At 36.4% G+C, this 22,534-nt stretch overlaps 1 protein-coding gene across 2 annotated transcripts in view; it reads right to left on the bottom strand.

The window, feature by feature from the left end:
• HOOK1 (hook microtubule tethering protein 1) overlaps positions 1 to 22,534 on the bottom strand; it is a 53,392-nt gene that overhangs the window by 25,022 nt on the left and 5,836 nt on the right. The window contains exons 3-22 of one of the 2 annotated variants that reach the window (XM_085231828.1): positions 22,248 to 22,320; positions 21,858 to 21,908; positions 20,227 to 20,359; positions 19,282 to 19,349; positions 18,102 to 18,164; positions 17,070 to 17,153; positions 14,178 to 14,344; positions 13,565 to 13,705; positions 11,805 to 12,006; positions 11,172 to 11,282; positions 10,886 to 10,973; positions 10,744 to 10,804; positions 10,045 to 10,185; positions 9,335 to 9,422; positions 8,822 to 8,856; positions 8,188 to 8,270; positions 7,682 to 7,782; positions 7,290 to 7,391; positions 6,168 to 6,236; positions 426 to 5,147 (exon numbers count right to left, since the gene is read on the bottom strand). In XM_085231828.1, coding sequence (XP_085087954.1) covers positions 4,989 to 5,147; positions 6,168 to 6,236; positions 7,290 to 7,391; positions 7,682 to 7,782; positions 8,188 to 8,270; positions 8,822 to 8,856; positions 9,335 to 9,422; positions 10,045 to 10,185; positions 10,744 to 10,804; positions 10,886 to 10,973; positions 11,172 to 11,282; positions 11,805 to 12,006; positions 13,565 to 13,705; positions 14,178 to 14,344; positions 17,070 to 17,153; positions 18,102 to 18,164; positions 19,282 to 19,349; positions 20,227 to 20,359; positions 21,858 to 21,908; positions 22,248 to 22,320 — 2,020 coding nt within the window. In that variant the 3' untranslated portion in view covers positions 426 to 4,988. The remainder of the gene's footprint in view (positions 1 to 425; positions 5,148 to 6,167; positions 6,237 to 7,289; positions 7,392 to 7,681; positions 7,783 to 8,187; positions 8,271 to 8,821; positions 8,857 to 9,334; positions 9,423 to 10,044; positions 10,186 to 10,743; positions 10,805 to 10,885; positions 10,974 to 11,171; positions 11,283 to 11,804; positions 12,007 to 13,564; positions 13,706 to 14,177; positions 14,345 to 17,069; positions 17,154 to 18,101; positions 18,165 to 19,281; positions 19,350 to 20,226; positions 20,360 to 21,857; positions 21,909 to 22,247; positions 22,321 to 22,534) is intronic. The other variant, XM_085231829.1, reaches the window with a different exon arrangement.

Genomic DNA, 22,534 nt, shown 5'->3' with positions numbered 1-22,534 from the left:
TTTTTGTTGTGAAGCATTTTGCAAAGTGATGACCAGCACAGCCTTTTCAGCGCTGCCTGCAGTCTCCAGCTGTGCCAGTATTTGGGGCAGCAGGGGTGGGGTGCAGAGCCATGCTGAGCTGCACGGCACCAGCTCTCTCTTGGCAGAAAGGAGGGCACAGGAACAGCACAGGCCATTCATGCAGAGCTGATGAATATTCATGATTTGACTCTATGAGTAAACCTACAGGAAAACCACCAAGGCCAGTGGCTGAGTTCTGCCGCACCACTGCAACTAATGCAGTGACAGACACCTGGGGAGGGCAAGTGCCATTTCTGACATCCATTTATAAATCATCTACACCTGGTGGTATAAAAATTGTGAATCCTGTCTCCTAGAATAAGCTAAATTCTTTCTCCCCACCTCCTCCTTCCTCCATCACTCACCCAAACCTGAATCTTCTTCTCCACACCTGGTTAGGAAGCAGCTGGGAAGGTTGAGCTGACACTGCAGAGCTGCCTAGTAAAGAAGAGGCACACCATTTCTCCCACAGTTGCACACTGACCAAGCACAGTTCTGTAACACATAGCACAATTCCAGACAACAGTTTGGACAAAGATGATATTTCTGGCTCTCATGGCTCCCGTTTCACAGATCTGTAAGGCAGAGATGTGAGAAAGTTCTCTAGGAAACAAACACATTGATACAATACAGGAACCTTGAGCAGGTTTCCTACTGGATGCATAATGAGGCCTTCCTGACCCTCTTTTCCCCACACCCTGGCTGCCATGCAGCTACTGCTGTTTCATCCTGCACCTAGCAGCCTTTACTCACTCCTCCCATGCTCAGGAAGGCAGCAGCAGCTCCCCTCAAGCTGAGGGGCTGAAAACACTCACAGCTGACAGCCTTTTACCTTCCCTTCTCCCTGAAATAAACACCTGTATTTCTATTCTTTGATGGATTAAAATGCTTTTAGTCCTGCCTCAGAAATGATGAAAAACAATTCTTCCGTATCTGGCCCTTCACTTCCGCCTCACTGAGCTGTTTCCACCAGCTCAAAGTCCCTTCTGCACACGATAGTCCCTAGCTCCCCTCCTCATGGATTACAGACCAAGGTAATAGAAGTGCTTGCTTACATGTCAGGCTGCTCAGCCAAGGATTAGGATACACACAAGCTCTTGTAAAAACAGGTCAGAAATCGGGACCTTGAAGTAAACTAGGCTCTTTCCTCCTGCTGATCTTCACTCTCAAGTCATCTTTTCCAAATAATAATGAGCAGAGAGCTGTCCTATTAGGTGTGGCTGAGGAGAGCACGCAGAGATCTGAACTTCTTTTAGTAGCAATAACCAATTACGTAAGTCATTCAAGAGCTAATTTCTAGCAGCTTTTAACCTTTCCACTTCACCTGCCCAGTTCTCAGATGATTACTAGAGGCAATTAGCTGCACAAGGAAGCGGAACTTCTTAAAGCAGGAATGAACCGGGAAGGGCATCACACCTCCAATTTGTTGCTGCAAGACAACAATATCCCGTAAGGGAACATTTGATACAGTGTGACTGGAACAATTATTTCATATGTTGCCTAGAAGAACAGATGCTTGCATTAGCTAGGTACCATTAAGGGCATAACTGAGAAAAAAGACACCAATGAATTCATTTTAAAAAGCTTTATGTGAATATAAAAGAATAATTTCCAAAGAAATAAAACAAAAAGAAGTTTAAAAATTAGTGCAACTTTTCAAGTTCTATGCAATACAGTGTTTACATTTGTTTTCAACTGACAATGTAGACACTGATACAATATGAAATCTTACCTCTAGCTGGACTAGTGGGGGAAAAGGAAAAAGGCAAGGAAGCCTTAAGAAAATTATTTTACTAGACATTATCAACTCAAACAATTATTTTCTAATTTCTAGACTATGGCTACTTAAAACATTGGTATTGCTTATATTTTTTACTTTCAAGTAAGTGTATATTGTAGAAAATAGAATACCTATATACATATATATTTCATGAAGAAAAACGGGTGAAAAATTTATTTTTAGTGACTGTTTCTTAATCCACTACAATACAGTTATACTAAAAATCATCTTCTCAAAACTGCTGCCTGACCCACCTTGAGTAAAAGAACCTAATAGCCCTAAATTTGTATTATTGCTACAAAACACTTCTCTTCCATTGTGGTTATTTTCTTAGATCTTATATAAAAAAAAATTTATGAGTTAAATGATATGTAACTTATTTTTGCTTCTTGGGATTCATACTACCCGTTTTACCAGAAACCAACCAGAATTACTAATAGTGCTGATGAAATTCAGCAGTATCCAGTGTCACCTCACACAAATCTGTTCCTAACTGTGAAATCTGGAAATGCACACTGCATCAAGGAGCACTGGATTGATGTTGTTCTGCTGTTATGTGGCATGTGAAACGTTGCTACAACACAGCAGTTTTACTCGTAGCTTTTGTTTGATGTTAACGATGTTAACAATACTTTTATCCCTTTTTGCACATCCAGATGAGGTGAAGTGAATACGACAGTATGGCTTAGATTCAAATAATTATTTCCATGCATCACTTCCTCATTCACAGAGCATAACCCATAACAGTCACTGTTCTGCAGGTTCCCAAAATTCTAAGGAAACACTAAATAAGATTTACCCATTTAAGTTTTAACAGTTTGGAAAAAAGCCAAGGAAGTAAAATTTTTCTCTACATACCTGAACATTTTAAAGTTTTGCATCCTCAATAGGTTTACTGGAGACCACTCCTACTCTGAAAAAGGCTTATTCCCATCCGTAATTAGGTATTTAAATTTTTCATTTCTGCTTAGAAGATAAGCTTCTAATTAAATAATAAGGAGGTTCTTGGTCATTTTTTGGTCCCAGGATCTGCAGTTTTGAGAAGTATATAGAGATATTTGCTCCAAGGTTTTCACTATTCAGCACCCGATACGACTACTGACACAGCTCTACTACCGTGAGAAAAACCGCGTGTACCAAGCCTATTAACTAGATGAGTACTTGAAGGATGTCCATCAAAGTTTTCATGCTGTAAAGAACAAAAGCTAAGAGACTCATTCAACACCATCAACAACAGGTTCATATTTCACCAGAACACACTGAAGTACCAGGCTTTAAGAAATGTAAGCATCCTGCTACGGCTTACTCTCATGTTCTACTGGTCACCACCATCTCCCACACCACTAACAGATTAAACACACAATTGTATCTTAAGAATACAAGAAACAAAACCATCGCTACCGCAGTCAAAGACTTCAAAACTCAAGAGGTAGTCAAAGAAGCATAGAGTCCCGAAGAACACAAACTGACAGACACAACTGTTCAAAAGCAGTTTGTTGGAATGTTCTTTGTTCATATAACCCCACCTTTCAGATGAATCTGGCTTTTAAATTAATACCTTGTATAGATGTACTTTTCACAAGAGGAAATCTTTATGCAATGCTTAGGTGTATAAGACTGTAAGCCATCAATGCTATTAAGAAGCAATGCTTACTAAGTATTAAAAATGAGAAGTTTCCTTTTCTCTATCATTGCATACAATGCCCAAGAAGGCAGAAGGGAAGGAAGATTGGGAAGGGAAAAATTAAAGAACAAGCCATACTGAGAGGCATACAAAATGCAAGACTACTCAAAATTCACAATTCAAACCATTCTCAAAGTAGAAACTTCAATTCTGCAAAGCAAAGCTGAACCCAGCTCTCAAATAAAAGATGGCCTTAGTGATGAAGGTACTATATGTTTTCAGTGATGAGATTTATAATAGATTACAGACAGGTGCAGCAACCTCATTTACACACTGTTAAGTGTATTCATTTAAAGGACTGCTATTACTTTATGTCATTTAACCAGCTACAATGAATTTGTTCTGGACAGTTTGCAAAAAAGGATGGACATAAATTTCTTAAAAATACGGTTCGCAAAAAATAGAACACTTTTTCAATAAAGGGACACACATTTGGAGAAAGGTAGCAATTCCCCCCTCAAGTGTCCATATCAATCCATGACTTTTCTCCCTCAGTCTTTGCTGCCAAGGATTTGCAAAGCAGCGTTTCACTCACCTGCATAGCACAGTTAGTTCAGAATAATTGCAGTGAAACTACATTTAAAAATGAAGAAAAATAATTTCTATTCCTAAGGTTGTATAAATAGCTGGAAATAAAGGTTTCTTCCTACACCATCACCACCTGCAGCCTTGTCCCCTCATCCCCCCACATGTCTCACAAATGCAGTGCACAGGTACTCCAGACTTTTAAAACACAGCCTAGACTTGAGTTAATACAATGCTCTTTTTTTTTTTTTTTTTCTAAAACAAAAGCTTATTTGGCTTTGGTGAATTCAACATCTTCAAGGTAGGATTTCCTTAGTGTATATAAGCACTAACTTGACCTTTACTTAAATAGACTGCATAATTGTGTCTCTGACTTGAGATGACAAAGCCTGTCTCCTGTCATACAGGTCAACTAGTAATACAATTTTAAAATTTTATTTTTAAATAAACGCAAATATTTTCTTGCTTCTAAAATTGCATTTTATATTATATTATATAAGAAGTATTTCTAAAGCATGTTACCAATTTTTTCAACTTCATTTTAGAAGAGGCCAGCAAAAATGTCAAATATTGCCAGTTTCCTGAAATAAATTTTTGCATAACGTCTTCCTATTACAAAAGTCAAGTCTCTAGTCCAAATAAATTGATTAGTTTTAAATATATAGTGCCAATTTTTATATTTACAATATATCTTCAAGGCAAATATAAATCTTAAGTTGTGCTTGTAAATACATACTGTAGTTATTAAATCTACTCCTATTGTGCTACCTTCTAGATACCACTGATCAAGTTAATCAAGCTAAGTTCTTGATAAATTCTGATGCTGAATTCACAGATGCCCACCACTGTAACATCATCTTTCACCAAATATTTGAAGTGGAAGGTATAAAACATTTAAGGACACTTAAGCATGTAAGCTTCCCTCACTGTTTTTGTGGTTCAATCAGATGTTGCACTTGGTACTTTAACAGGAAGATTCCTTCTAGTATTGGTGACGTGGCGCTGTTGAGCTAGGAAGGAACGTCCTGGGCCATCCCTGCAGGCACCATCACTGCCAAGCAGTCTAGCTTCCATACCTAATTTCTGGAGTGTTAGGCTCTGCAAATAAAATAACACTCATTACACACAGCAAGCAAAAGATTGGTCATCTTTTATACACATAATTAATATGCATAAATAATTGCTTTTACTATACTTCTAAGAGAACCTTGTAGTGCCATACATGGTATGATCCAATGCAAAGGAAAATAAGATTAATTCATCACAGAGTATGTTCATTTTAGATTATTGCAAAGTTGTTCCTTTATTAAGCATGCTAGTTAACTTTGCTTTCATTGTTTGATTTTCCTTCCCAGCCTTCATGAAACTCTATACATTGTTTCAAATGAAAATGAACTTTCTCTAGTCCTTTTCACAGCAGTCTAAGATCTAACACTGCAACACTGCTGTAAGTATGACTCTAACTTAATTTCACAAATGCCATGCTAAAGACTCTACAGATCTGAAGCAGAAGTCTGAAAGTCTTTGGAATCATGGCCTCCCTTTGCCTAAAGTTATGTGAGAAATGGCTAGCATTAAAGAATTTGGTTTGACAAATCCAGCTGGAAGCTTATGACAGCTTATGACTATTAAGATGGCAGTCATGACCTGTGACAAATTTTAAGTCTCCTGTTCCAAAGCCAAGCAGAAAAGATTAAGTATAATAATTTTACCAAATAGTTGACTATTAAAACATTTTCCCTTTATATTACTATTGGGAATGTTGATGCTTGGAATGTTGATTCCAAGTTACCTCAAGACTGGAAATTCTAGCTAGGACTTATTAAACTTCGCATTCTTGCCTGCAGTCAGCATTAGAAAGTGCAAGAGAGCGATCTCACTTCAAACTCAGGGTCTCAGGCTCCTCTCCTTACCTTAGTTCAATGCTTTCAGGCATGAGGCCACGCTAACCGCAAGTTGGATATTTCAGACAAGTAGCTAAATTATTGACCTTCTGTGCTAAGCACCAGTTTATAGTGAACATCCAAAAAAAAAAAAAAAAGTAATATTTCACTGCCACATTTTGCAACGTGTACTTTTAAGATTTCTAAAACTTTAACAAATGATCTTTTGACCCACCTTGTTGTACCATGCAGTTACAATTAAATTTTCCTCATAATCACGCAACTTAGCGAGTTTGTATTCAGCCTGGAAAGAGAGATTGGAGAAGACAATCTCAAATAAGACACAGAAATTGTCTGCATAAATTTACTGCAGCTCAGTGAGAAAATAAGTTATGCAGAAGAAAACCTGAAGCATGCAAAGTAACTAGAAGGAGTACAAATGTAAATAAAGTTGTTTCCTTGAACAACACAGAGATACCTGAGACAGTGACTACCTCAAGAAGCAACTAACTTTTATGTAGAAATTGCACTTCAACTTAGAAACTTCTTTTCAAACTGGAAAAATAAAGTGTGAAAGTGTATGCAAAGTCTAGAAATAGTCTGGAAGTCTTTTTGCACTTTAAAGTGAAAAAGGCTTAAAGACAAGAACATAACTTGGCAGAATATTCTTGTCACATTACTGAATTTCTATTCTCTATATTCTTTTAATTACTAGTTTGTTCATATAAAAGAAATTTGAGGCCACAACATTTGTTAAGCCACACCTCTAGGCCTACTAATTCATAGTGATGAATTCTGTATTTGCTCAAGTAACTCTTCTAACTCATCCCATCAATATTGTTATGGAAATAAATGCAGCATTTCCCAGTTTCCCTTTGTCTTTGGACTGCTGCCAGCGCCCCTTCCAGAGAAGCACAGGCAATGAAATTTTACTAAATTAGCACGTTTTAATCCTCAGTACAGTTTCAAGCACTCCAGTTGATGAAACCACTGATACCATGGGTCTAATAAAACTGTCATTGTCCTAACACCTAGTTAGTCACACAAACTGAATTTCATTACTACCCAAAAAGATCAGACTCTGCAGCTCTGTACAAGTTACTGTGTGGCAGCAAAATCCTTGCTCTTGTGCTGTACTTCACTTAACACATCTTAAACATTTTTAGAAATATTCCAAATTTGTGTTTCAGACGTACAAGGAAAGACTCTGCTAAAAATCTATAGGTTTAATAGTCTGTGCAGTTCCTAAATAAGAGGAGCATTAAAGGGTACTGGATCATGAGTAACTTCAGTGTCTAACATCAAAGACAGCAGTACACATTAATTGAAGTTACTTTTAAGTATATATAGACATTACCTCCAGTGCTTCAATTTTTTTGTCTCTCTCTGTTATCTGTTTTCTAAGCAACATGATTTCTGCGGATGCTGGATTCAGCTTGGGATCCAAGGTTTTTATCACCTATAAAAGGCAAAACAAATGCATTATCAGCTTTGCACCTCATTTGCTCACAGGATAAATACAAAAACAGACTGAGTACAAGTTGGGCAAGGAGGATGAGAACCAAGCCTTTGTTTTCTTAATCCAGTATGAAATAGGATATTAAAAGTTACTGAAGATGACTAATGCATCTCATTGTTCAGGCTGAACTATATACTCTCATACATTTCTGACTGGAATCAAGTAATCAAGGGAACAGGACAAATCAATATATTCAACAATTTGTGTATCTTCAGAAATATGCCACTCACATTTCTTGCTTTCTCAAGGTACATTTTATATCTTTCTTCCATCGCTTTCATGTCCTCATCTTTTTTTCGTAATGCTGCTTCCAGCTCCCCAATCTTCTGGGCTATTTGTAGAAACCGTGAACAATGACAACCAAAACAAAGATAGACACGGTAGTTAAGCCTCCTCCCCTCCTCCCCCAGGTAAGTTTTCAGCTGCTATGCAGTTTCCTACCATAGGGTCCCATTTGACTCTGAACTCCCATTTATCATTCAACAAAAGTAACGCCCCAGCCAGCCTCTGCCCCTGTGTGCAAAACAAGTAAGCAAAAAAAAAAACAAACCACCAAAATAAAAAAATCCCCAAGCAATTGTTTTTTAAATTCTCTGTTTCACATTTCAAATCTGCACTCAAGAAGAAAGCCTTATCCAGACTAGTATCTCATAGTCCAGAGACTGTGCAAACAATTTCAGAAGAAACAACATAGATCCACAGAGAGGAAAAAATTGACAAAAAAACCCGGACTTACGGTTCTGACTAACATCAGGCTGTAGTTCTGCAAGAGCAGCCTCTTTCTTCTGTAACTCATCATGAACTTCACTCAATTTTTCCCTACAAATGAAAGAATTAAGCTTAATTCTATGCATGATTTCATACACAGTTTTAAGATACAGCAGTTGCAAGTTAATTGTAGGAAATGTTTAAGCAACAGTTTTAAATTCTGGTGATTCTTTTGAGTTTAAATATTAGTATGCATTTTTGTACAGCAATATAAACTGTAACTGAGATTCAATGCAGAAGTTACTTAAGGGTAGAAGCAAGAAAGAAAGTGAACAACAAAAAGCCTCTCTAGCACTTCTTAAGCATCAACTCAATTTGCTGAAAGAATGGATACATTTCAGAATAATTAAATGCATTTTGAGTTGAGCAAGAGTGATGTTTATAAGTGTTACAGAATCAGAACAATTAAGTTACTGCTAGTGAAGAAGACATGGTTAAGTGGATACCACTGTAACAAGATTCTCAAGACCAGAGCATAATATTTAAGACAGTGACTCAAAAAAACCACAAGACATCACTATGACGACTTGGCAGTTTACATGCTATAAGAATCAAATTATTTGGCATAATTAAGTTACTGTGGGTACATGTGTGTTACTTACATATGTGCTGCCAATTTCTGCTTCAGGTTGCTAGACTACAAAGGAAAGTTAAAATTCAGTTAATTTCAGCATTTCACAATGTGCAATGTTAAAAACAAACCTACAAGTGATCCTTGAAAACTTATCACATCTAAAAAGGTTAAGTAAGCTTTAGAACCTCCATTTTTTATTTATTCCCACAACTGCATTCATATTTTTTGCACCAGATACCAACTCCAGTATCTTTCTTTCTGTAAAGTTACCCTTCTCTTCACAGCTCTGCTTAAGCATAAAACTACAGACTTACTGAAGTGAAGTAAAAGGCAGAGGAGTTACAGCTTCTTAAATAGGGAGGAAAAAAATAGAAAAAAAAAGCATCTAGCTAGGATCCTACTTCCTTAGTATCTATCAACACAAAATACACTGAAAAAGAAGAGGTACATCTAAACAATATTCGATGCTGCACTGAAGGATTTTAAACAAGTACTGCTAAGACATATTCATCAGGGTCAAGAAAGCTGAGCTTGCACTTACTCCTTCTGTCTTAGAACCTTGCTCCTGTAAAGTCCTTTGCAGATCTTCAATCTGCTGTTGTAACTCTCCAATACGTTCCTTGTTTAGCCTTTTTGGTAGAAAAGCCAAGAAAAGACAATTAATATCATCTAAACAGATCACAGTACAGTGAGTTTTTTTCTTCCTGCCTGGCTGATAATTTTGCAGAGGTTTTACCCAGCAGGACATAAGCCACAAATAAACTCATTCCAAGTTATTTTAGTATGACTTGGAGTTCTGCTTAAACAAACATTTGGCAGCTCTATTAAACATTTTATAATGATTGAACTTACCATTTAAGTAAACTTAAACCTTAACTGCTCCTAAATTATCATGTACTACAAAACTACTTTCAGCATTTGTTAACTGACAAAAAAATTCAAACCATATCCCAGCATCATTTGCTTGCAGCTTTAGAAATCGAGTTTACATCTATTCCACCAAGAATCAGAGCTAAGAGTATTCTACAGACACAGTTTCTTCACACCAAGCCAGACTCAGAGCTGCCAAATTTTACGTCATATTTAAGATTTCCATCTAGCTTGTCTTCTTGTCCCTTCCTGTTCATTTCACACTGGTGAAATTAAATTGGGCAACTGGCTGCCAGCACAGTGCTGTGTTACAGATGCCTGCCACTCTAAAGGACCAGAAACCACATCTTGCTATGTTTTAGATACTGTTTCACCCATCACCTTTTTTCAGTTTCTAGTTCATTTACTGTCCACTGCTTTTGCTCCAGCTGTTTCTGGAGCTCCGTAATACGTTCATTTTCTGATCCTTCCTGTTGCAATAGAAGCATCTTATTTTCGTGCTGAAGCTGAATAAACATTTCTCTGAAAAAAAAAAAAAAAAAAAACAACACAAGAAAAACCTAAGAAGAAAAGAGTCACCACTGATACCACTGATTAAGAAAAAAGAAGAGATAAAGTTCCTGTTCACCTTGTTGAACACAAGTTCTGAAGAATACAGATAGGGTAATAATTCAATTTTGGATGGAAAGGTAACTTAAAATTCTGAAACACCACAAAAGGATTTTCTTGAGATGAGCAAAGTTGTAAATTATGTTACTCCAAACTCAAATTATTTGTGTCTTTATGCTTCACTCTGCCAGACTTTCAAAGTAACCAGAGCTAGCAACTAGCTATTCTATTTTAGCTGCTGCATATTTTTTGTATTACATATAGAAAACTGTTATGTTTTTAAGAAAGAATGCAAATCTATTACAGTAGAAATCATTACTAACAACTACATGAAGTGGTCTATGTAAACATGAGGGATGCAAATCAAAAAGTGGGTGAAAAGGCCCTGAAAATACTGAGCTTTCATGGAGACAATTAATGTTACGCCCCATCCACAAAAATCATAAAACAAACTCAACCTTTATGTCTTACCTATATTCCACTGGCAAAAGCTCAGCAGCAAGATTATCGTGACTTTTAATACGAGATGCATCTGAAATTGCAAAAGTTCAGTTTAACAAACATACAAAAATCACTGACTATGAGAGAAAAGCCTCTGAAGATAAAGCAGTACCTGTTCGACTCAGATGATCCTGCTGCATCTGTGAATACCGGAGCTCTTCATTAGTCTCTTTCAATGCATCACACTGTACTATCAGTCTCTAAGCACACAAATTTGAGATGGAAGTAATTAATACTGCAATATTTTAAGCCCAAATAACTTTAAAAAGGGGTAGTACTAACATAAGGGGTAGTACTAACGTTTTTTTTTAAATACTTTTTCTTTTACAGAGATATGTGCATACAGACTCACTGAACACACTAATTTTCATTAGCTGTTCAACTAAGCTCACACTTACCTCTTTTTCTTTGACCAATGCTTCATGTTTTTCTTCAAGTCGTTTCATTTCAAATGCTAACTTATCAGCTCTTTTAGATTCTTCAGACAGCTTGTTATGAAGCTCCTGGACCTTTTTATTAAGAGATTACATTTAGCATACAAATATGCACGCGACATTTAGAATCATGTGAGAACCTTCATCCTATCCTATGATCGTAAGCATAAATTTTTCTCTTTAAAATAAATTTTCCTGATGTTAAGAACATTATATGCAAGTGGTGATCTCAGTAGCAGCTAAACAGTTTCTCACAAGAATACAAGTTACCTCAGTTAAAGGAGAAAAACCTCCAAATAATGGATAACCAACCAATCAAGAAGGAAGCTACAGTGAAGATTGTTAATATGCTTGTTTTCCTCTGTTCTTTAAAGGTGAAGAACTCTAAGAGCTCTAATACAGGTTAAGTCCATGGCCTGTTAAATTAATGTTGATGTTGTCATCCATAAGAGGTAACCACCATTTTTGAATATTCAAGTCCATGGCATTTTAGATTAAGCTACTTATTATTATTTTTCCAATGAAACAAAAATATTTTCATTTAGGTAAAAGTATCTGAAGAAAAAAATAACATCTTTAGTATAGGCGCAGCCCTACCTGTCTTTTGTAGGTTTCTAATTGGGCACGGGCTGCATTGGCTTTCCTCAGTTCATCTTCCAAACTGACTGTATTGTGCATGTACATCATGTTAGTTTCCTGCAGAGATTTGACTTGTCTTCGGAAGTCGTTCAGATCCTGCAGCTTTTTGCGATACACTTCAACAGTTGACTCCAGCTTACTTGCTTTGTCTGCGGTAGCTCTTAAAGGATAAACAGGAATTAGAAGACAGACTGTTCTTTCAAAGATTAAATAAATCAGATTCTTCTTATATGCATGTTCAAGCTATTTTCAAAGGAAGATTCAACATACTTCAGAGCAGAGTTAAATCTTGCAGCTCTGTTTTTAACTGCAATTTGCCCTTATGTGCAAAGATTGTTTATAAAAAGTGAAATCACCACAAGGCTTACATTGGACTAAGTCAATCATGTGCCAGAAGTATGAGCAGAGGTTAGTGTATCAAATATCTCTATGAAATTCTGCAGAGTGTAACTTAAATACAACAAAACATCCTGTGCTGCATAGTTACCTCAAAGTTTTGGTAAGTGGAAAGGACAAAAATGCAGATATCCTCATTAGAGGGATACTGTGAGAGCAACCATTAGCAGATATGATCAAGGACTGCCAGCTGACCATTAACAAAATTTATTATCTGTCTATATCACTAGAAACTAGTGCAAGAAAGTTACATGAGAAAATCTATTATTAAGATGTTGTTATTTCTGATGTTAGTGAAGAACCACTACAATGTAAACACCTGAAATCATTTTTTTCCATGTTTTATTCATACTGTGGCCACTGATCCTGGCATGAGAAAAAACTAAGCATGGACTTTTTCCTGTGGTGATGTGGCATCCCCCAGTTTTCCCTTCTCTTTGTTGGGATATAAATGCTGCAAGAGAGACTTGAGATAACACCTGAGGATAAAGACCAAACCATGGGGGAAGGCTGATAGATTGTTTCGTGATGCCGCTGCCCTGCTGTTACTCTTTCTCCCAGTAACTTCTTTCCGCATCAGTATGTTAAGAGGATTTGCTGGCCCATTCAAATGTCTGATGTAACATGGCAACTAAGCAAGTAGGACCAGTGGCTGGACCAGACTCCAGAGGTGATTGCTGCTTCATCTGCTTCGACACTCAGCTGGATGTGGAGGGCTAAAGGTACCCCCAACATTTATATGCTTGTAAGCCAGATAAGTGATGTTTATGGTAGGCCTTTATGACATTACACTTGACATAGTGGTTGACCCTGATAATCTTGAAGGTTCTTCCAACCTAAATGCTTCTATGATTCTCTATTTTATAAATAGTGGCATCAAGTAGTGAACCTAAATCTAGCCTAGAATTCAGATACCAAAAGTTATGTCAAAGTTCTAGCTGCACATGTGCTTTCCTACATGAGAAAAGGCAGGCTCTTACCAACACGAATGTGCCCCCTTAGTAAAATACACGTATGCATCCTTACAAAAATATCTTCATTCTTCCAGAGCTTAAGCTTCCTTTCATCCCACTTGAACATCAATTTCTGTATTCATTTAATCCTTCTTTACAGAAGAACTCTATGTTGCTGTTCTTATACAAACAAGAGAAGCTATGCATGTAAGCTTGCTCTTCGTTTCAGCTTGAATTAAGAGCTCTTTTCCAACATGCACTTTGTATCTTGTTTAGGCAAGACTTATCCACAGATAGAAAAATTCGTAAGAAATACAAAGCTTTGAGGTTAGTAATTAAATCCTACTAATGTGGAGCAGAATTATATACCTCAGAATGTCATTTTCATCTTTCAAGGCTCTAGATTCTTCAGCCAAAGAGGTTAGTTCATTGTTTCTATGTTGTAGTTCAATCAATTGTTTTTCCAGATCTTCGCAATGGACACGATAATCATCTTTGGCAGCTTCAAGCCTATCACAACAAAAACAGGAAGTCTGTTAAGAATATACTCATCACACATTTGGCTTATAATGTTCCACTTAGTACTAGAACTAATAAATAGATTTTTAAAAAGGAAACCTATTGATTTAAGAAGCGAAAAAATGGTACAGTAAGTATGAATAATTTTAATGCCTATTTTTTAATCCACAGTGGATTGTATTACATATTGTAGGTTATATTATTATTTCAGGGAATCATATGAAAAATGAATTTTTTTTTTTTTAACATATGGATCAGAAAGACTAATGTGATTACAGAATAACAACTTGTTTTTCTTATTAATGTTGAGGACTGCCTTTAAAATAATACAGTAGTGAAGTGCTACTGAATTTTAGCAAAAGAAATTAAGATGGAAAATCCTGAAAGACTATCAGAAATTCTCAGGATATATTTGATATGACAAGTAAGGCTTTTTTGAAAGAAAAATAAAATGGTTTCATACCTGAAGTTTTCTTCCTGCAGTTGTTCTAGCTGCAACTGCGCATGAAAATACTTCTTTGCTACCACAGTATTTGGATCATCAAGAGAGTCATCTAATTGCTCCAGCCTGTCATTCAGAATCTCATTTTCTGACACCAAGCTGTTCTTTTCATCCTGAAGGGCAGCCACCTAGTACAGATAAAACAGCATCAACATTGTAAGACCTGTCCAATTGGAAAGAACTAGAGCAAGACAGCAGCATGTCACCAAATTAGTTTATGAGAAAGGCTGAGTGTTTAGAAACTTTAGAATGTAATATACATAGCATACAGATGTTTAGTGTTTGAAAGTTGTGAAGCACTAAAGGAAAAGTATCTCTAAAAAAAGAAACTTTCGTAACTGAAACCATGGAAAAGGCGTACGATGCGATATGGAGAGAAACTGATTTTCAGTAGAAAAGATACAATGGGTACCATACAAAAACCGTTAAGTACTGGTGTAAAGGTACTCTCCATCTTGCTTGTCCTTAACAATAAAAGCAGGATGGCACTGGCTAGCACACTAACACAGTACTGCCGTGCGCTCAGCAGTGAACGGCTGCGCAAGAAGCGGTTCCAAGCGCCAGAAGCTGGTAAGCACACACGCAAAAGAAAAAACCTAGACTGCTTCAGATAGAGCATGCATTTTTTGCAACAATCAAACAAGTTCGAAACTGAGTGTTCACAGCTAAGCAAATGAGAATACAACACTGTACTGAAACAGTAGGTAATTAACAGCCATAAAATGGGGGAGGATTAAGGAGGGTAGAACTCGTAAAGTTTTTCTAGTGAAAACTACTGTGTTAATTTTAACATCCTGTCAAACATAAGAGCATGTAGCACGTGTTAGTTAACTGGCATTTAAACAGGGACAATATGCTTTGTGGGTTATGCTTTCCTGAATCATAAAGAAAACCTACCTTTCTTATATTCTTGGAATATATCAAGGAAGATTGAGACCTTACAAGTGAATTTATTAAGAATTAGTTTAAATGAGAAGTGTCAATCATTATTATGGCTTCAATAAATAAGTTAAAAAAGCATATCATGGTGACATTATTAGATAAAACATCAGATACATATAACCTAAACAATGCAACATTAAGAAACAGCATGTTTGTGATTGAACTTTAATGGTTTATCAAACAGATCTCAGAAACAAAACTATATTTCCTGCAGCACTTCATTAGATACTGGCTTTCTAGGTCCAGCCTTTTTTAAGTACTGGATAAGAACTTATTGTATACCTGCATACAAAAACACCTGTGAGTACATAGCATATCAGCCTTACTCAGTGTAATACTTCCTGTCCAAGGTTCAGCCACTCCTTAGATCATAGAATAGGTTGAAAAGGACCTCAAAGATCATATAGTTTCACCTCCCCTGCTATGTGCAGGATCGCCAACCAGCAGACCAGGCTGCCCGGAGCCACATCCTGCCTGGCCTTGAATGCCACCAGGGATGGGGCATCCACAGCCTCCTTGGGCAACCTGTTCCAGTGTGTCAGCACCCTCTGTGTGAAAAACTTCCTCCTAATATCTAACCTAAACCTCTCTCGTCTCAGTTTAAAACCATTCCCCCTTGTCCTATCACTATCCACCCTCCTAAACAGTTGTACTCCCTCCTGTTTATACACTTCCTTCAAGTACTGGAAGGCCACAATGAGGTCTCCCTGGAGCCTTATCTTCTCCAAGCTAAACAAGCCCAGTTTCCTCAACCTTTCTTCATCTCTAGAAGTGAGAACTTCTGAATAGTAAACAATGCTTTCCAAAGTTTAACAACTGTAATCTGCAAGTTCAACTGTTAGAGCAATTCTCTTGCACATTGAAAGAAATTGTTTTCTCCTTCAGGGTTCTATTCACATGAACTTTTATATCTCTGCTTTTACCAAGAAGGCTTACTATTGCTTCAGGAAAAATAACTGAATTAATATTTTAAGTCCCCAAGAAGATCATCTCATGCATCTCTAGTTAGTAACCAGAACTCCCTTTCTATGCAGACACAACTATTTCAGTCATTACTGTCAGTAAGAAATCTAAAATTGGTCTCTGGAGTTATTTATTACTAAGGCTCATACAGCCAGTACAGCACTCTGGCTCCTACAAGAAGATGCCACACAAACGTTTGCTTTGAACAGGATCAAATATGAGATGAGCTGCTTTATCACATAAGCCTCTTTCCATTCTCACAAAGGAATCAGACTTAGGGCTACCACTTCTCTCATTTTCTTTAGAAAAAAAAAAAAATTCAAGTTCTCACTTATTGCTGTGAAATCAATACTCCTTTCTCAAAAGAGACTCAATTAACTGCTATTACCACTAAAAACAGAGGTACATGTATTATCTTTGCAGTTAAGCAAGGGGCTAGGCAAGCAATTAGATTCTTATTTCTATTTCTCAAAGTATTCTTCATGATGAAACTGTGTACAAGAAAGCTCAAATTTTTAGATAAATTTTATAATCTTTTATCAACTGCTTCTGAAAACAGCATAATTTTCCTTTGATTAAATCTAATGACTGATTAGTAAATGAATGGCATTTCTTTTTAATATAAAGTTCAAAGGACTAACAGCAGCAGTGATTAAAAGCCACACCGTCTTTGTTTTGATGGCTGTTTGCTACTAGAGGCGAACATAAAGGTAACAATGAAGCAATCTTTGGGTTAAGAGTTGACACAGGACCTCAGCTTACATTTCCATCAGGAAAAGTCATTGTATACAGTGTAGAGAATGGTTGTTTCCCACTCCAAGAAAACACAAGTAAGAAATCTCATTAAAAGTTAAATGAATACAAAATTCAGTTTGACCTTCCTAATTTCTGCATCTTAACAATACCACTACTACATACTAAAGAAATAAGCTGCTTACTGTTTCTTACCTGTAAATCTAGCTCTTGACATCTTTGAGCCAACTCTTCTTTTTCTGCTATTGCATCTTGAAGATCCTCCAAAGCTTTTTTAAGCTTTTAAAGAACAAAGACAGTCAAACACTTTTAGTCTCTGAAGTGTCTCAATTGCTTAAATAAATCATTTAAAGAAGGACATTAAGCACTCACACAGTTAGAAATCTGTATCTACTGTTGGATCAGGTCCTCAGTTCCTTTAAATACAGTTTAAATGAGTACTGCCCGTACCAAGTCAAGTATTGAAACTCAAACATTCAGATTCAATACAACTTATGCTAAAAGCAAAACAAGAACAAATAAAACCAGAGGTAACTGTATTGTCACAATTTCAAAATCTATGCCTGTTAAATGCCTCCAGTTCACTGGATCACATGCACTCATTAACTAAGTTGTGAGACTCATACATGTGGATCAAATCTAAAAGTGGGATGCCTATCTTCCTTTTCTCAACATTAAATTCACTGTCAATACAGGAATATCTTTCTAAATTCAAGCTTTCTCTGGGCAATCAAATACCCTTCATCTCAGAAGAAAACAAAGCATTTAGTCTGATACAGCCGAGTCTTGATGTACACTTAGCTCTTCTTGCTACAAAGGGTTGAATTGGCAGGTTCTACACCACCAAGGAGGATTACCTAGCTTTCTTCACATAAATTTCAAAGAAGATTTATTAGCACAAGCCTTTTAATCCATTTCTTAGAACTGGCAATAAAAGAGAGCATTACCTTACTGTATAATAGCCTACATCAGGATATTGTTCTACCTTTTTTGAACCAATACGGTTTAATGCCAGCTCTGACAGAACAGACATCAAGCAGTTTGTGCAGAGAGAAGAAAAAAAGATCTAACTTATTTGTTGATTGTTTTGTTCCTTGTTGGTTTTATCTTTTTGTTTTGTTTTTAGAATTGGAGAGGATGAGCAGTCCTCTTCATTTGAGGAAGGTCAAGATACCAGCATAACGTTCAGTCTTGAACGACAACAACTACAGAGTATGAAGCACTTACCTGTTGTTCCATTTCACTTGGTGCATCACTTGCAGAAGGAGCCATCGCTTCCTTGCTCATGAGCTACAGAAGAAGGCCACGGGAATTAAAAAAAAAAAAAAAAAAAAAAAAAAAGGTTAAATAGGAGGTTAATATTCTGAAAATCCACTGTCTACTACTGCTGCATCCCAGCTGTATTTTCTATCACATCCTTGTTCCCCTCCGATACATAAAAACAGATTAATAATAATAAAAATATTCATTGTTGATACAGGATCTGAAGAAAATCTAGAGTAGGAGAACTGATCCTCCCCCCCCCAACTGAAGTGCTAACAGTAACACGTTACTTGATGAATATATTCTTCGGTCAAGCTAAAACAGCAGACCAGAAGATAGGATTTCACCCCTCAAATTTAATAGTTATCATACTTCTTTGTGCCACTGTAAACTAATTGTCATTAAAAGCAAACAATGGGAACATTAACACAGTTTTCCTTGATCTCTGATACAAAGATGCACATTGTTTGTCAGCAGTTACAGGGCTTTACTGCTTACTCAGGAAGTACAGTACTATTTCTTGACCTCCTTCAGAAAGTTTGATTAGTCATGAAGCAACAAATGAGGTGTATGGAATCATTTCTGTAAACAGGACAGATTTTAAACCTATATAGCTTATTTTAATCAGAAAATTTTAAAGTCTAATACTATCTCCATTGTTATCTGGATGGGGGTGCATTTACACATTAATTTTTCGTCCTATGTCTGTATTGCAGTTACTGACTACTTCCACATTTTGCTGAGCTTCAGTCCTGAACCTCAGAAATGTGACTATGCTCTGAGCTGGATCACTGAGATGATCCAACTAAGAACATAATAAGATGGCAGTGGGAGAGAGCCATGACAAAAATAGAAGAGATTCAGCTGGGAGTTTGTACATCAGGAGCTGTCAGAACAATGCAGCCCCACAGTTACGATCAGCAGTCCGGATACAAGACTATAAACAGGGAAGAAATTTCAGATCCAGATTCCAATATAATCAGCCGTTGGCAACTAGATACGTTTCTTACCATTTCTAGATGCATCTCCACAGGTTGTACATTTGGACATGGGACTAAAACCAAGCCTATTTGGTTGGAGTCTGTTGTCTCCAAGTAGTTATATAAATTTCTCAGCTAAGTGCACTAGTCTGGGAATTACTTACTTCTTGGATGGCTGTCATGACGACATGTTGAACAGACTCTTCAAGGGTCATGATATTTTGTATGTGTTCTGTGGAAAGTGAGATTTGTAGTAATTAATAACAACATTCATCTTAATGCTTTGAACAACTTGACAGCTTTTTAGAAAGATCCAGAAGAAACTGCTCTCTAAAAAGCTGCTCCTAAACAGGTAGTGCTCTTCTCACACATTACCATTAACCAACATCACCATAATCCAATTAAACGGTAAGGAATTATAAATTCCTAAGTGAACAAATTTATTCTATGTACAATAGAGAAAAGAGATCAAGACACCCATATTTCCACAACACTTTTTCTAATACTTATCTATACAGATGTACATGAATACGTTTTTGCAAAAAGTCAAAACCCTTGCAAGTGAATTAATCAAGTGTAACAAAAAACATTTACTGCTAGTATCTTCATTCCCAATGCAACCTGACAGCTTACTTCCTATGCACTCTTTGATGCAATCATTCCAGACTACCTAGGAATCAAACCTATTCTATGAATGAAAGCATGGCAAGGATTTTTTAGCCACCAGCTCTTGTGAGAGAAAACAAATAAAACTTTAGCTTCTACAGATAAAAAAAAAGGTAGCTTTTCATTTAATTTGCTTGAGTGGTAGTAGTTGAATAATATGTTTGAAGTCTTTATTTGTATTTTACAAAGTAGGAATAATTCGCCCATGCATATTTTAGACCATTTTTACCCAATCTTGAACAGTTTGAATCTCGAAGTTTGAGTTTTATACACAAATTTCCATAGGTGTTCTGTTTTTAAGTAAATGCCAGTTTCAGATTAGGCATGTGAACACAACAGAGACATCTTGATACATAAGAAAGATTCTACACGCCTTCCACCTTAAAAATCACCATGTTCTGAGGCAGTCTGCTGTTTGTTCATCAGATTAAAGCAGTGCATACCTTGTTTCCTTTCACAGTTGACCGCACAGCCTAAAATAAGCTGCATAAGCCTCCCCAGTTCAGTAGGATCTGATTTCTCAGAAATCTTATTTAAATCCGGAATAAGTTCTTCTGAAATCTGCTGATCCAAAAACTGAAAAATAATCCAAAAGAGAAATTGGACTTTTGTTTTTGCTTACCATGAAATCATGAGTCATTCAAGAAATTTCGACAATGAAGAGGCCATTAATAAATTTGTTATGAAAAAACTTACGGAAGGAAAAGCTTTTAAACATTAAATGCGGAGATACAAACTAAAAATACTGGTTTATGAGAGAGTACATATTATTATTAGACTAGGAAATCTGAAATGGCCTCAATAAAACAAATATTCTTAACACATTTGTTACAGAACTTCATACATGATACAGATGTAACACAAACTATCCTTTTATGGGGCAAGAAAAAGCAGTTCTAAACTCCCTCTCCGCGAGTGTGTTCTTGGGTAGGGGGTACTTAGTACAGTGCTAGCCAATGTCTTTTATGAACCTCTGTACCTAATGTTTGCCTCCAATCTAATCAAAAGTAGATGGCATCAGGATATACTGAAATCAGTCAGCAATTATTTATTGCCACGTAGTTATGCACTTTAATATGAGTTCATTAGAATTGTCCTAGCAAGAACACAAATTTTGAAAGTCTATTAAGTGGGGTGTGTCATCTTTGTTATTTTTTTTTTAAATGACCATTTGCAGAAGAAAACAAAACAGCAGCAAGTTAAAAGAACTTATGACAGTCTTCAGATATGAGATAATTATTTTCTTCTACCAACAAGACCAAAAAAAAAAATATATATATATATATATATATATATTCTAAATTCATTTCCTCCCTAATCTTTAAAAAGTTTTTCATCAACTTAAACAAACCCCACTCCTGGGCTTGCCAGAGAATCTCAATGCTGGCAATATGGAATGGCTTGGCACTTGATATCACAAGAGGTGAAACCAGGAAGCAGTAAAATGATGGGGTAAGTTTTTCTGCACCATACCCAATTAATCCCTGTCCATAAAAAATTCAACAACGCTTTCTATTACTGTTTTTTTTTTTTTTTTTTTAAGTCATGACACAGCACCCATTTACAAGTGCAAGCTACTGTACTTGATCTGCATAAGAGAGAACACCATTATCTTTATCCACAGAATTTGTAATTTATCTCCCAGCTTCTAGATGAATACGAGAAAAACTAGACTAAAGCTGTTAAATGTGTTCCTGTTGAATAGGAAAGGATTAAAGCTTTAGTTGGAAGGAGCAAAATGAAGGTACATCCAAAAGCCTGCAGGATTCTGTAGTTCAGTACTTTTGACATTTGTCCAGGCAGCAACAGAGAAATGGTTTCCAGATTATACTCCAAGTTTTATCTAAATTATACACGCTTAAGTATGTGTGATACACATAAACATATCCAATTTTATATGATTATACTAATTTTATGTTCATTCAGACCTCTCATTTAATCAGATAATTACTACATATGTCCTACCCAAAAAGCCCCTCATACACACTACTTAGCCAAGCTGAAAGAGGAAAAAAAAGGCCCTAAGTGAAAGAGAAAAATATATTGATTGATTAGAACAATCAGAATTCCATACCTCATGATAGTAGTCCATAATCCCTTGCAGTATTTTCTTCAGATTACTGGACTAATTGTTGTACATGAAAGATAAGGTTACAGGTTTTTATTAATCTATTATTTAAGTACAGTGAAATCAATAATTTTTACAATCGAATGTTTATAAAGCAGCTCTGGAAGAGGACCACAATGACAGAGGAAGAGAAATATCACAACACAAAATCCGCATGCACCAATTCCAGAAGTCACTCAAACTATTAATAAACAGTTCAGGTACGTTCAAAGTAACCTCAACTTTGAACTAAGTCTGAGCTTAATTCTGATCTGTAGGTTTTGGACTGCCGGGCAGGCTCAGGAGAGACACCGGATCCACACTCATAATACTCTTATTAATCAGAGTTTTTAATACCTTTATCCTCCAGTTGTCACCAACATCTTCTTTAATGCGGTTTAACCAAGATGCATCAAACCAAGCAACATCTCTGAAATGAAATTAAACAATTGAAGCATTAATAAGCACGCATATAAATAAGTAAGGCACCAGATTCTCAGCATTAAATCATCATGATGTTTAACCAGGGTCTTTAATGAAGCAAGAACTCCAGGAGATTGCATGTTATACTCATGTCACAGGAAATATCCATCCTCCTGGCTGAATTAAGATAGCATCTTCCTGGGCAGAAAGAATTTCTGTAC

The sequence above is a fragment of the Meleagris gallopavo genome, chromosome 10 (genome assembly GCF_905368555.1).
Source record: "Meleagris gallopavo chromosome 10, MGAL_WU_HG_1.1, whole genome shotgun sequence".
Taxonomy (NCBI): Eukaryota; Metazoa; Chordata; class Aves; order Galliformes; family Phasianidae; genus Meleagris; species Meleagris gallopavo.
The sequence above is the reverse complement of the archived record's forward strand: the minus strand, read 5'-3'. Positions and strand labels throughout refer to the sequence as shown.